We start from the raw sequence: 15,449 nt of genomic DNA, 5'->3' as shown, positions 1-15,449 counted from the left end.
CGCCCCTCCGCCCCGCCCGCCGCGCCGCCGGCTGCGGGGAGGGCGAGCGAGCGCGGTGAGTACTCCCAACCGCGGCGCGCCTCAGCCTCCGCCGCCCGGGACCGGGAAGGGCGGCGGAGCGGCCAGCCCGAAACAAAAGGCCGGGAGGCGGGCGCGGGCCGCCCGCGCGACCTTTGACCTCGTGCTAGGCTCGTGCTCACGTGACCTTGAAACAAAGGCAGTTCAGAGACTGGCGGGCCCACCTGAAGGTTTGCTTTCAGATGCGCAGCCAGCACGCCCCCTCCTCCCATCTGTAAAGCTGGGAGCTGATTTATAGAAGACATGTCCTTATTTGTAGTGATAATTGTGAAAATCTTGGTAGTGGAGCCCGGCGTGATCACGTGTTCTTTCCGTCAAAATGGAGCCCTAATCTCTGCAGCTACCTGTTTTTGACAAGATGCAAATTGTTTCCAGCCGTGAGGAAGAAGAAGAATAAAAGACTGGGTTTGTTTTTAAGACAAACTGATACTGTGTAGCCCAGGCTAGCCTGCAGCTCTAGGCCACGCTGCCTCAGTCACCCAACAGCTGGGATTCCTGGTGGGCACTCTCAGCCTGGGCTAGCGGCTACCTGGAGCCTCTTGCCTCAGCCTCTCCTCAGAGTGGCCGAGATTCCAGATTCCAGGTTATAGGAACCATCGTTTTTTTTCAGTGTTTGCTTCATGTTCTCGGGTTTTTGGGCTCTTTCGTCAGTTGGCTTGCTCCTTTCCAAAGGCTTACTTTGAGTCATGACCTGACAGTGGTCTCCACTGTGGTGACAAAGCGAACGTTTGTGATTGTTAGGGGGAGAACAAAGATCCTGTACAGTACTCAAGTCTGTTTTAGGATTCCAGGTGTGATTACTTCTCATCGCTTCCAAAGGGTCAGGTATTGGCAGGAGAAAATGACACAAAGTGAAAACTTCAGCGAAAAAATAAAGAGTAACGAGGGAGTTAGAAGCCTGTCCCTGTCACCCCAGGCTGTCGTAGCTGGAGGCAGAACTACCTCCAGTTTGTAGCCATTCTGCACCTCACACAGCCAGATTGTGTCTCAATGAGCAAAAACAAATAGAAAATTGTTATTTATATTTTAATGGAAGAAACTACTGGAAACAGTTCTAAGCTCCATTCACTTGAGTGTGGAATAGTTCAAGATTAAGAGTAACAGATGAAACTATACACAATAGGGCATATGACGTACTGTACATAATAGGGTAATATGTATTATGACTCAAAGTAAGCCTTTGGAAAGGAATTACTGAACTCAGAAAGAGTAAGCCGACTGACAAGCACTGCAGACCCAGAACGAAGACAAACAGTGAAGAAATACCCGGCTATGGCCTCGTGCTCCCCGCGCTGCTAGGGCTGCTCTTAGGCTGATCCTCCTGTCTCCACAGTGCCTAGTCTACGCGACGCTGGGCACTGAACGCAGTAGGCGAAGTTCACTCGGCAGACTGTGCCACCCCACAGGGCCTTACTGAGTCCAGTCTAGTGTAGACTTCTCCAACCTCTCCTCAGCCCCTAGAGCCTCTCGAGATGACAGGCATCCACCACATGCCTGTGTGTGTCTTGATGGCACTTTAATGCTTGGACCTCAGTGCTTACGTTTGAATCACAAGGGTAATCAACATCCAAAAGAAGGAGCTATAGAGATTATTTGGTGACGGTACACTGATACCGAGTGTCTTCAGGGCCCAAATAGGCTGCAAAACAACCGGAAAGTAGGGTAACAGAGTGTGCTGCGCCTGAAGTCAACCTACTGTAGAAGCAGAGGCCCCTCTACTATGCGTGGTACACTAAATGCTCGCTGGTCTATCACGTAGCCAGGGACAGTAACTACTACAGTTTTCCTTTGAAGTTCGGGTTAGTAGTAGGTTTCCAAGAAGAGCTTTCATCTGATGCTTTGTGCTCTGGACCCTACGATGGTTTGCTGTCGCTCGCTGTTTTAAGTAGAATCTCTTGAGTTTGAAGGCTCCTTGTAAACTGCTTGCTCCCTGTTCCCCAGATTTTCCTGTAGTCCTCAATTCACTGTCTAGTCAGGCTTTTTAGCTGTCTACGCTGTGTCATTCCAGCCTGTTCCTAGGTTCATTATTGCTCCTTCTCCATCACTTATTCAGTGCTACAGATTTCTTTCAATTTGTAATTCCAGGAATAGTTGAAATCTTACTTCCTCTAGAGCACAGGCACAGTGCTCTGATGCTTTTGGTTGTTTCTACCGTTAACAGCTGTAACAAGCTACTTTTATCCTTTATTTCAAATTCCTCGTGTATAGAGAAAAATCATAGTAATATACCTCAAAGAGATGCTGTGAGGATTTTAGTTACCATGGTTGATACGTAGGAAAGGCTTAATAATGCTATTTTTAATTATTACATCAATCCATATTGATTCCTTAAACAGTTATAGTATACTTTATCATTGATTTTATTGTATTTTATTAGTGTTCTTTTCAGCTTGAAAGTTTTTATATAAAGTTGATTACCCACTGTTAAAAGCAAAGCCATGATTTATACTTTTTTTTTTTTCTTAAAGTCTCAAATCTCTCAGGGTGATATGAGGGCTCACTATGTTTTTTTTTTTTTTTTTCTACCTATCTTGTTATCTGGTTTCTTTCATATTAGTCATTTTATCTATCTTGCTTATAATTTTAAACTCAAATCCCATCTGTCCCAAAAGTAGTTGAGATGACTTATAACCTATACATGATATAATAACAAAGATAAGTCATGGTCATGAAAGTATGAAGCTCAAATAGAAAGATAACATTAGGATGAGTCACCAAAATCCATTCTATGAAGAGCTGCATATTTTTTTCCTATTTCTATACAGTTACTAGAGGCAGCCACAGGTGAACTTCTGAGCTTCATGATGGTCAAAGGAAAAGATGGAAGCATACCATAGCTTCCTGTGTTAAAATAATCGGGAAATCATTGCCTCAGGAGGTACCATCACTATGGATTCCCATGTCAGCAAACAAAAACTCAACTCAGTGGAAACCATCATGTTCAAGGAAAACAAAACTTCAGCTCTCTCTAGCAGCTGACCTCCAACTAAGGAGTTTCTACTGGAATGGTCCAAATAAGTCCATTGTGTCACTCAAAGCCTTCAGATATTTTCTTTGCCTTGTTCTGTATTCTGTCTGGAAAAGCCTTTGTGTGCTCCTCTGTGGTGGGGCCTGGCCTGCTTGTATTCTGGAACTGCCCAGTTCTTGAATCTCTTAGTGCCCCAAGCTCTTTGAAGGTTCATTGTACCATGATTTATCTCCTAGCACTTAGACATGAGTATTGAGTGGATGAAATGGCAGTTATGGTCACAGGTTTCAGAGAGAACACAGAAGCTACAATTTTTCTCATCTTGTTGACCTGTAACTACCACATTGTGCGGGAGGCTCTAGTGTATGATGATGATGATGGCTGAGGCAGGGTGTCATGTAGCACACGCTTGTCTGGAACTGGGACTCACTATGCAGCTGAGGTTGATCTTGAACTCCTGATTCTCATGACTCAGGTGTGTATTGCTGTATCTTCCAGCTTCTCCTGATGGTATGCTTTTTGTTGTTGTGTGGATTTTGTTGTTGTTGTTGTTGTTTTTGACAGAGGGATTGACTCCAGCACTCTTATTCCTGGGGATGACCCCATCCCTCTACCAGCATTACTTTCGAGAAAATATGTATTATGTGCATCCGTGTGTTTTTGTGAATGCCACTGAGGGTGGGTACCATGGAGACCAGAAGAGGAGGGATTCCCTGATACTAGTTACAGGTCCTCTGTAAGAGCAGCAAGTCCTGTTAGCTGCCGAGCCGCCTCTCCAGCCTTCTGCTGCGAATAGTACAGAGCTCTACATTGTAGGAGGTTTATATACTTGGTCCTTCAGCAGTGAATGACAATAGCAAACTACAGTTGTTCTTTTTAATAACAAACTGTTACGACCTAGTGTGATTCTGCGTGTTTCATAGACCTTACACCATAGCTCTAAACACTAGCCCGGGGCTCGACTTAATCTCTACTCCTTCCCTCGATCCCTCCATTCACATGTGTATGCGTGTATGTATGTATGTATGTATGTATGTATATCTACCTTGTGCTCTTTTTAGACTATCTTTGTAAGAACTGTGCTCCCTTATTGGAATGATTTTGTTTCCACCTGGTCAATCATGTTCAAATTTCAAATTTCAGTTCTTGAAGAATTAAATTCATGTTTTCAAAACTCCCTGTTTTGGAGTCTACCATGATGTTCTCAGGGAAATTTTGATTTTTTTTTTCATGAGGAAGCACAGAATTAACTTCTAGGATATGATACATGAGCTAAAAAATGAAGAAGATGTCTGTGGAAATAGGAAGGTGCTTAGTCTCTGGACAGAGTTTGCAAAAACAAAAAAAAAATTTTTTTTTTTTGAAGGGACTCTTTCATCACAAAAATTTTCTGCCATTTACTTTTTTCTTCCCTCAAACACAGTGGCATTTGACAGTATATTTTAAAGATTCATATTATGCCATCTGTATTCAAATTGGCACTGAGTTTGTAGCTTCTTAAACATAGTATGTTCATCTTTTAGTGCCTTTGTTAGATATTTTTACCCAAATAATACCCCATTACTTCTTAGTTCTAGGCTGATGACATATGCCCTGACTAGAATTTGTACATGAGTCCCATTATGCAAAGGCAAGAAGAGAATTTGATTTAGATTGGCATATTATTTTCAATCAGAAATATCAGTTCTTTCCGAAGTGTTAGTACATGCCTCTAATTCTAGCACTGGAGGTCTGAGACAGGAACATTATGGCTTTGAGGTTAACTCGGGTTCCAATTGAGCTCTGATCTAGCCTGACCTACACAGTAAGATCCAGGTTCGGCAGCACACATCTGTAATCCCAGCGCTTGGGAGACAGAAGGGGAAAGATCAGGACCACCCTTGGTCCAACAGCACAAGGCCATCCTGGGATGCATGAAATCGTGTCACTAACTAGCCAACTAACTGTTAGTCGTCTGTAGGTTATATTTGTGTTCTTTGTCATGCCTGTTAATCAATTGGGATTATTTTCATTTTAGTCTTTTTTTTCCTGTGTTTTGGGGAAATATTTCAGGAGTATATGCTAAAATACTAATTTTATTCCCCCACCCAAACTTGTATACTTCTCTTTCTTATCTATAATGTAGAATTTAAGTTTCTGGTTCTTTATATTTGAATTTTCTTCCTGACCTCTCTCTCTCTGTTTTTTCTTTTCTGATTCTCAGACTGGGTCTAGTGACATAGGTGGCCTGGTACATATTATCTGTATAAGCCCAGGCTGGCCTTGGTCGGCTCATCTTCCTCCATTTTCAGCTTCCCCATTGCATGAAGTAGAGGTGTTTACTGCTGTACCTGCGTCCCAGTTTACTTTTTAATTGTAAACATTTTTTCCTGTTTTTATATCTTGGATTTAGATATGTTGTTTTCTTTTTTTAAGTTAGTAACATAGAGTAGATTTTTTTTTTTTTTTTTTTTTAGGTTTCAGGTTTTTCAGCCATTATAGAAAAAGGCTTTTTCTCTTCAACTTTATAATTTTATTTCTATTAATTAGTTAATTAGTTAATTTTAGAAGACATGTCTTTCTTGCTTTCTTTGGGTGCTGGAGTTCCGACACTTTGTCAACCTCCTCAGCTTTTCTTCTGCAGGAGCTTCTCGTTGGCCTCCTGTTGACATCGCTTTAGTGGCTGACAGATAGGGACTTGTGTGGGTTGCTGTTGCTGACTGAGTAAGCAAATGGCCCTTCATCTCCCTCCCTACCAGCAGATGTCCAGGAGGGCGTGTCCTCTCAGTAGCAGGTTAGGCATGACTGCCTTAGGAAGGAGGCTTCTCTCCTGGGTTCAGGAGAGGCTTCGCAGGTATTTCCTCTCGTGCCTGTAACCTGGGGAATGTTTTTGTTTCACTTGTAGCTTATAAATGCAAGGTTTGGGGAAGGTGATGGCGAGACTGTACTACTTTTTGAAGGCCACGCTGTCCCCAAAGCTCTCCACTGCTGGCTCTCTATCATAGTGTCCAGTGCCTCACATTACAGGGTGAAAAACAGCAGGAGGACGGCGACTTAGCTCGTCTCCCTGAAGGGAACAGAGAACGGAGAATAGTGAAATGCTTCCTGTTTCTTCCTGCTGGAGAGGGTAGCAAAAATACCAGCTCCAATCCAAGAACACATTGCCTCTGGTTTAAGCTTTGGCTGGCGGTGTGCATTCCCCAAAGGCAGGGAGGGAGACTGGCCCACCAGGTCCCCAAGACTGAACTGCCTCCCTCCTTCCTTTTGATGCTTCTCCAAGCTGCTTTGCTTAACCCAGGCAAATGGTATGATTGTTGCTGCTATTGGCCAATGAGCCACGGTTATAATTATTTCATTTTGGCCACATTTTCAGGCATCTCCTACAGGAAGTTCTAAGACTATGATTTCTGCTTCTACGAGACACTGAACATGGCAGAGGAAGAGCAAGAATCTAGGCTTGAAAGTGTGACTAAAAATGTTGATTTCATTATGTTTTTATTTTTTAATAAGTTGAGATATTCTTCCTTGAGCAAAGAAATGGTTATTCAATGGTATTTCATTATGGCATCGTGAGGATTTGAGTGAGATTAATACCTTTTTAATATGGTATACTTTCCAATTTGGTAATCAAGCTGTGTTTGCATTATAGTATATATCATCCTTCAGCAAAGCTCAGTCCTTAGATAATTTTAAAAGTATACAACCCAATATTAATTAGTGTTTTGATGTTCAGTCATCTTGCTAGTAGCACACTGATGTTAATTAGATAAAGCATGCCTATTGAATGGAATTTTATGTTTCAACTAGCATTTTTAATAGTTCAGTAAATCTCAAGTACCTGGAGGGCTTAGGGGATGGAGCTTTTTTACTTGTTCTTTTGTTACTAAGAGTTTCCTTGGGATTTTAAAGCTCCTAAGTATATAATCTATTTTCATGTGTTTTCCATGTTTTTAAAACCTATATATATATTTTTTTCTTTGAGACTGGGTCTCACTATTGTAGCCCGCTGGCTTAGAACTCACTGTGTACATACACTACGCAGACCTCAGACTGACAGTGATAGGCCTGCCTCTGTCTCTTGAGTGCTGGGATTAAAGAGATAAACCACTAGGCATGGCATAAGTCTATGTTCTTCATGAATTAAATTCTGTTTGTGGCGATTTGTTCTTTCTTGCTGTATGTCAGGACTGTATGTCTTTATGACAGTTCCTTTTCAGTCTTCTGGTTCTGTATGCTTTTCTAAGTGTTGAGACAGACTCTTCTGCCCTCAAACCCAGGCTCTCCAGGCTGGCTGGGTGTCACTTCGCTGTTACCCTTACGTGATGTCTCCTGTCTCTCAGCAGGACTCCATTTGGCACTTTCTTAGGTGCTCTCCCAACAATTACACATCTGCTTGCATCAGAGTGTCGTGTGACTCCTCTTCCTTAAAACGGAAACTCCTAAAGGCTCCTTGAGTTCTGCAGTTCTCCTTAAATGCCTCCTCCAACTGCAAGGGAGTCTAACCATCCGGTGGCTCTGGTAAGAACATGCTGTCACGAGAGCTCAGTGTTTTGTTTCCCAATAGCTTTCTGTAGTATGGATGGGCTCTCTTTTACCAGCCTCCTGTGCTCAGTTTAAATATCTCCTCCCTTAAGCCTGTGGGCCGTCGTAAATACTGCTTTGAAGCTCACTCACCATGTTGAAGACTTAGTCGGCAGTTTTCTCCTTAGTCCAACACAGCTTGCTTTTCTGTGTGGCTGCAGTCCATTATTGCATCTGTCATTGATGCAGTGACAAGGACTGCTTCACTGTCATGTTCCGTAGAGGTGTTTGATTCTTTCTCAGTGGGTCACTCCTAACTTTTAACATTGTAGGTCCTGGGTATGCTGTGCTTCCTGCAAAGCCTTCTTCCTGGCTCATTGACTTTGACCTTGCTAGGATCTCCAAAGGCTGTCTCCTTATTCTCTAGGCCTTTGTTGGTTCCTCTTCCTCTGTAGATACCTTAAAACTTTCAGCCTTGTTCCTGGCCTTGTGCACAGAAGTTCTTGATGTTTTGATAGGACCTTAGAAACACCTGTAGGGAATTAGAAATGATTCCCAGGAGAACTATGGATAGCTGCATATACATAAAATTTAGCACGTGAAGTTTCATGTGCATCTGAAAGCCGTATTAAGAATATGGGCAGACTGGCGGGGTGGCGTGTGTTTGCCTGTTACCTAGGATTTAGAAGGCAGAGGCAGGAGGATCATACTGCTACGAGTTTGAGTCTAGCCAGAGCTGTACCGGGAGCTCCAGGCCAGGGTTACATAGTGAAACCCTATCTTCAAAAGCAGACAGACAGGCAGGCAGGCAGGCAGGCAGGCAAACAAACAAAAAAATAGCAGAAAACCTGGAGTGTGTTTCACTGCTAAGAGCCAGGTGTAACTGTGTGTTCCTATAGTCACAGCACTTGGGAAGCAGGCAGGAGAGCCATGAGCTCCAGGCTAGCCTGGTCTACATAGTGAGTTTCACTTTATAGCTAGCCTGGACTATACAGGAAGACTATTTCATAAAAAAGGAAAAAAAAAAAGGTGTGTAGTACAAAAAATAAATTAAAATGTGGAAATGTATTTTAAAAAATTGAATGTATGGCTCAAGCATTCACTTTTGAGTGAAGGTACTTGATTGAAATTGATTGTTCATGCCCTCTTCTTATTTTAAAAGCTAGAGTCTGATGTAGCCCAAGCTAGCTTTGACTTCTCTGTGATGCAGAGGGTGACCCTGAACTCTTGAACGTCTTGCTTCCATTTCTTAAGTGCCAGAGTTACAGGTACAGCCCTACACGTAGTTTATTCTTGTTTAACCTGAACCAAGACACAGCATCCTAGTTTCTAGTTTTGATTAAGGAAGATCAAAGCCACTATACAGCTGATTGAATCCAGAATCGTGGGTGTGTATGTTTTTCCCACCGTGCCAATGCTTTCTTTCATTCACACTGTCCTTCCCTGCTTAGTAGCAGTTTGATTTTCATATGGAGACATAGCTTTATCTGGCCGTCAATGAAGCATTTGCAAGATATGCAGTCACAGAAGTTACAGTTGTCTTCTTGTATTTTGTTGGTTTGCTTAATTAAATTCCCTAGTTATGATAGAAGAGTGTGGTTTGTGAGCACACACTCGTCTCTCAGGACCAGACTGCTTTATGGTCATCATGCTGCAGAGTGAGTCAGTTTGCTGCAGCCAGGCTGTGTGTCAGTTAATCAGCATGGTTGTGTGGTTGGGTAAGGCAGTTTCTATTGAAGTTACTTCTGTTGTTGATCTCCCTTCCTTAGAACATGGACAAGGCAAAGTGTCTGCGTTTTTCATGTTTAACTCTTTTATATGCACAAAGGCTATTTAATATGCATTCAGTTTTTATTGGTGGGTGAATAGACACATTCTTCTCTAGGTTATGCTAAATTTGAATAGTCTGCATAGTGGTTTGGGAATCAGCATGAATAATAGACTGGTCATGACCCTGAGTCCCTTTTTATTCGTGTTTGTGAACAGATTCCTTCTGATTTTTCATCTAAGGAATGGAAACAACACGCCTGTGGCCTGTGAGAGGATTAAGTGGAGATGTGAAGTGACCAGCACTACAGTGGCTGTTATAATAAGCAGTAGTCTTGATGCTCATAGCTAATGAGAATGAGCGTTTGTTATGACTAACTTCTTTCACTGAGGGGCCTTAACTATATGATCTTGCATTTTTCTTATGTGCTAAAATTCTTTCTGTAAACAATATTTTCTATTTTGAACAGCTTTCTACAACAAATATGAGTATTTCTTAGTATGTCCCATTTGTGAGTTTGATATAGTAGTAATTAATTAACTTTATACCTTGGAAAGCAATTTCAAGCTTTGCAGCAGCATTTGCTGGAGAGTTGACCCTTCTAATAAAGTGTGAAGGGCAGCTGGCTTCCATGAATCACTGCAACAGTCAGTGTGAGAGCTGAGGCAGGAAACAGAAATGTCCCGAGGAGCATATTTGAAAGCATTGTCTTAGAATTAGGTAAAACTAAAAGTGTGGATTATACTACATTCAACATCACCCTTGTCATTTTAAAAATAAACAAACAAACAAACAAACAGCCCAGATTTTTTGGTTGAATGATCTGTTAATTTGTTAGGTGCATGTATGAAGCCCTGGGGTCAGTGCCCAGCAATTCAAAAGAAAACTAGACAGGGATCCCTCTGAAACAACTAAAAATTAGACAAAGAAGACTCCGTAAACAAATACTCTAAGTACAGGCTTTTAGGTTTTCATGTTATCTAAAAACAAATGAGGACAGGGTAAGAATATGGAAAGAGAAAGAAAGATCTTATGAGTGACCCAACCCTGAGCAGCTTAGGAAGGAGCTAGTACTGATGTCTGTTTGTTTATTTATTTATTTTATTGCAGTTCTCATTTAACATGGAAGATGAGTTCTTTGGAGAAAAAAGCTTCCAACATTACTGTGCAGAGTTCATCCAACATTCACAACACATAGGTGACGGTTGGGAGTGGAGAACAGCCAAGGTGAGGACAAAGAAGCATTCCTTTGTTTCTGTTCTTCTGAGATGGGGTCTTGCTAGCGTGGCTGCCTCTAAACTCACAGCAACCTGTCCACTGTGTCTCCTCTGACGGCTCACAGGCGTGGCCACCACACCTCCACAGAGATTTCTGTTTCCTCTGTCAGTGGAGGGTTATGTATTTTGTTGTACAAAAACCTCAGTAATTGATAGCAGTGTGTAAAAGTGGGATTGATGTAACAAAAAGCATAAATTTTAAAGCATTCGTTAAAATATGTCCCTTTTATTATTCTGCCTATATATACTCATAATTATTTGTCTAATGAACTATTATCTAGAAAAGTCCTTAGGTGGCCTTCATGAATTTATAGGTAAAGTCCCTTACAATATTAATTATTGCTATGTAAGCAGATGTTTCTCTGGTGTGTCAAACCACTTGTTTATGTTATAAATGTTTTCTTTCTCTCTCAGTTTTGAGATAGGGGTTGACCTGAATTTTATATGTTGTCAAAGATGATACTGAACAGCCTCTATTCTGCCTGTAGCTCCCAGGTCCCAGGCTTCCAGGCTTGTCCCACCATAGCTGGCTACATCATAGTTTTCTTAGGGCACTATTTTTGTCTCGAGCAGCAGTGCTCAGCCTGCAGGTCTCGGTCCCTTTCAAGGTCGCCTGTCAGACAGTCTGCCCATCAGGTGTTTATATTACGATTAGCAGCAGTATCGAAATTACAGGTATGAAGTAGCAACAAAATTATTTTATGTTTGGGATTCTGCATAACATGAGGAGCGGTGTTAAATGCCGCAGCATTAGGAAGGGTGAGAGCTGCTGCTGTAGAGAGTTAGGGTTACCCAGAAATCATGTCAAAGGCCAACGCTCACGGAGTCTGAGCTGGTAAGGGCTGTGGTATTTGGGAATTTCTTAATAATGTGAAGATATTACTAAATGTTTTTCCTTTTGATTCTATTCCAAAATAATGTAAAAGCCTTATATACTCTTTTATTTTCCATACATGCAATTGGTGACATTCTCTGCTAAAAGCTTTTTTGAGAGTTGCCTGAAGTCTTTTAAGAGAACAGGTTTTTCCCACCCGACCTTTCAGTTGATTCATGTGAGGAGCGGGCTCTCACACCTGCATTCTGGTTCAGCTTCCTGAGTGCATCCGAGAAACCTGAACATCTGGACCTGGCTTTCATGGTTTAGAACTGAGCAGGGAGATGAGGGTCTGGATGTGACCCGCAATGTCACTAGGAAGAAGCCGTGGGTTCTTTGGGGGTCATTTCCCTGAACCCAGCTCTGACTGGCGGCTTTTGGGCACTCGTGGGTGTTCTCGTATCAGGGTGTCTCTTGTTCTCACAGCCTGATTCCCACACTCACAGCCTTGAATTCACAGCACTGCTCCCAACTGGTCTCCTTGAACGGGGTTTTAGGAGTGAATCACAGTGATGGTCAGAAACCTTTAGCCCTGAGGGTCCCTCGCTGGTTGCCTGTACAGGACGGCTGACTTTTTTTGTACCTTTTATTAATTTTATTAATGTCATTCTTGGGTACTTTATAGTTTTGTTTACAATTATGTTTGACTTTTCATTCATATTATCCCTGAGTGATATTGAGGAATCACTGTTTTGGCATGTTCATCTCACAACTAGTAACTTCGCTGTGTTCCTATAGCCGTCTTTGTGAGATTCCTCTATTGTTTCAGGAGTGAGTAGGAGCATGCAAAGTAATAATCCCAACACCTTTTTGTCTTTAGCTTGACTGTCATGTTAATAGTTCTGATACTGAATGGGTCTAAGCCCCTCCTTCCTTCCTGCCTCCCACCTTCCCCCTTTCTGCCTGAAGTTCAAGCACAGGTTTCTGACTCATCCTGTTTTATAAAAGTACTTTTATTAAGCAACAATACATTTTAGAATTATAACACATAGTGAGAAAAAGCAAATTCCCAGTGTTCTCAACTGCCCTCCATGCTACATTTTGAAAACCAGGGATAATAAATCAGTATTCCTGAAAATTCTTAGAAATTTCAGAATTACAATTATTTTAAACACATTTCTAACCATTTTCACACTTTGTGGTTTGGAAAGCTAAAATTCATGTTAAAAGTCTAAAATATACTAAGTTTTATGGTGCTTTCAAAGAACCAGAACTTTCAGGAATATCCCAGTAATGAAAAATGTAATTTAAGATCTGGGACTTAGGGGACTGGAGAGATGGCTCAGAGGTCAAGAGCAGTAGCTTCTTTTCCAAAGGTCCTGAGTTCAATTCCCAGCAACCACATGGAGGCTCACAACCATCTAAATGAGATCTGGTGCCCTCTTCTGGCCTGTAGGTGCACATGCAGGGAGAACACTGTACACATAATAAATAAAATCTTAAAAAAAAAAAGATCTGGGACTTAGGTCCCTTTTGGCTCATAGCCCTGTTGGTATGCTTGGGGAGTGTCCCTTTGCCCTTTTCCTTTGTTGTGTTTTTGAAACAGGGACTTACGTAGTCCCTGCTTTTTTTCTATTCATCTGAGGCTGGTGTTGAACTTCTGCCTCCCAGGTGCTGGAATTACCGACATGTTCCGCTGTACCCAACCCCCCTCTGCCCCATCTCCCCTCTTCTGTGAGCTGCTAGCTCTGTTCACAGTGTCACAGAGGCCTAAGAGTCAGTTGGAGGTGGGGCTTGTATGCCGCAGTGTGTGACAGGAGGTACTACTAGGGTTCTGGGAAGCCCTTCCCTTCAGGAGGGGCTTGTTTCTGCCAGAAGTTTTTCTTCATTGTCATTGTAAACTAATGTCTGAAGAATCCAGTTTTTTTTAAAGGAACCTTTATTATTTTTTTAACTTATTTATTTTCATTGTATGTGCACTTGTGTTTTGCCTGAATGTATGTCTGTGTGAGGGTTGGCAGATCTTGAAGGTACAGACAGTTGGGAGCTGCCATGTGGGTGCTGGGAATTGAACCCGAGTTCTTTGGATGAGCAGTCAGTGCTCTTAACTGCTGAGCCAACTCTCCAGCCCCAAGAATCCAGTTTTTAAGATTTGAGTTTGTTGCTGGTCATTCTCTGAAACAGTATGTATGGCTAAGTCTAATTTAACGTTTACCATCCCTCTGGCTGCTGAGTTAGAAAAGATCCCTACCTTTAGAGAGGGAGTTACACCTAATTAAGGGCATTTCCCCATGTGGGTAAGCCTCGATATCAAAACAAAACACCAGCAAAAATCCAGAGAGCCTGAACATAGTGAATGTAACGCCGATGTCTGTGGAGACGGGGTGATGTGCAGGTTTGCAGCAGTGTGGAAAGGAGGCTGAGGGGGAGTGCTGCCCAGCTTGTCTGGGCTCACGTCTGCTGATATTTTAAGAAAACTAAAATCTCCAGATTTAGAAGTTTCTGAGTTTTTAAATGTTAGTAACTGATTTAAAACATTCCGAGTGTAGTGAGGTATCCTACGAGGGCTGTGGGTGGGCAGCACAGGAGTTCTGGTGTCCGTGTCTGTGTAAGCTGTCTGCTTGCTCAGCCTGCCCTGCTCTGTGTGCGGTCTGCTCTGTGGACGGGCTCCGCGCTGCTCCTGCACTGCTCCAGGGCTGCCCAGCTTCTCGCCTGATCCATAACCTATTTAACATATTCCACCAGAGTTAACACTTTTATAGAATATCTTTGCTTTGTTCCTATTTTTCTTTGTATGCCTTTGGAACTCTGTATTATCACAGAACAAGGTAGAAGCTGCTTAACAGGGTAGCCACAGTGTGGCTTCCTGTTTTTCCTGCACCTTCACTGTCCACTCTGCAATTCACTTCCTTCTTTCAATTCCCAGAAACAGAAAAAAGACCATTTTAAAGAATAAATAAATTTTTGTCAGTGCTAAAAGCAAACTATCATGAAAGGATTCCAACTGTCAGTGAATTTCCAGGTACAGTGAGAGACCCTGCCTCAAAAAAAAAAGGGGTGTGGGAGCAATAGAGGAATGAAGTCTGTCTGGACAGACAGTGTGCACGTGGTTGAACGCATACAAAGGAGGGGTGGATGGGGGGGCGGAGTGCTCCAAGTTTAGACAGTGTACACTCAGATTCAGTTATGGGTTCATTTTTCTCTGATTTTATAAGTTGTTTTGAGGCAATAATATTAAGCTAACATACTTCAATTAAAGTCCCTTTCCAGTTGAGTTTCAACTATAAGTTTACCGCTATTTTCACAGTAATGTTTAATGTTCAGTCTTTAGCCTTTGTGGTTTTCAGAGTTAGGTCCTTTTGTGTATTAAGAAAAAAGATAGAAGCCGTTATGTGAGCCATGGTTAATGATGTTTATTATGGCAAATCATAAAACATGTGGGCAAGCATCTTCACTCAGGGATACTGTGTTCTTACTGCAGTCCATAAAGCCCAATTTCACATAAGAAATTCTCTAACATTCTCTGGTCAGAGGTGCCACGATTCTCAGCTCTACTTTTGTGCGTTCATGGACTCTTGTATGCATTTGAAAATTAAATATCACAGTAGACTGGAGATATAGCTTGGGGAAATCATATCTGCCTGCCATGCACAAGGCCTCTACATGGCAAAAACAAAAACAAAAAAAGCCCACTCCAACTTTCCTTCAAGAGGTTCATTTGTTAATTGTGTTTCTTATATATGTGGTTTGTTCACATGTGTTTTATTTGTGCGTGTGTTGTGCGCACGCTCACAGGTGTGCTGTGTCTTTACAGGCCAGAGGTTGATGTTCAGTGTGTTCATCATAATTTTGAGGCCAGTCTCTTTTTAGTTTTGGAGCTCATCAGATTTGTTGGTTTTATTAGTGGTGCTGAAGTTCTGGGCTGGGTGTTTCCAGGTTCTTAGCCCACTACGCAGAGAGTTGTACTAAAGGCTCACACAGAAGCTTTCATGTAAAGCCTCATGGTGGTATAGGTTAGCAGGACAAGCGATGAGGCTCCTCAAG

The 15,449-nt window shown here is 42.2% G+C and overlaps 1 protein-coding gene across 4 annotated transcripts in view; it reads left to right on the top strand.

The window, feature by feature from the left end:
- Positions 1-40: 40 nt before the first annotated feature.
- Positions 41-15,449, top strand: part of Atg10 (autophagy related 10) — a 238,104-nt gene continuing 222,695 nt past the window's right edge. For 2 of the 4 annotated variants that reach the window (XM_055625749.1, XM_055625748.1), the window contains exons 1-2: positions 7,369-7,543; positions 10,425-10,541. In XM_055625749.1, coding sequence (XP_055481724.1) covers positions 7,499-7,543; positions 10,425-10,541 — 162 coding nt within the window. In that variant the 5' untranslated portion in view covers positions 7,369-7,498. Of the gene's footprint in view, positions 56-7,365; positions 7,544-10,424; positions 10,542-15,449 lie in introns of those variants that run through there. The other 2 variants (XM_055625746.1, XM_055625747.1) reach the window with 2 other exon arrangements.

This window comes from Psammomys obesus, unplaced genomic scaffold (assembly GCF_907164565.1).
Source record: "Psammomys obesus unplaced genomic scaffold, mPsaObe1.curated_primary_1811, whole genome shotgun sequence".
NCBI lineage: Eukaryota > Metazoa > Chordata > Mammalia > Rodentia > Muridae > Psammomys > Psammomys obesus.
The sequence above is the reverse complement of the archived record's forward strand: the minus strand, read 5'-3'. Positions and strand labels throughout refer to the sequence as shown.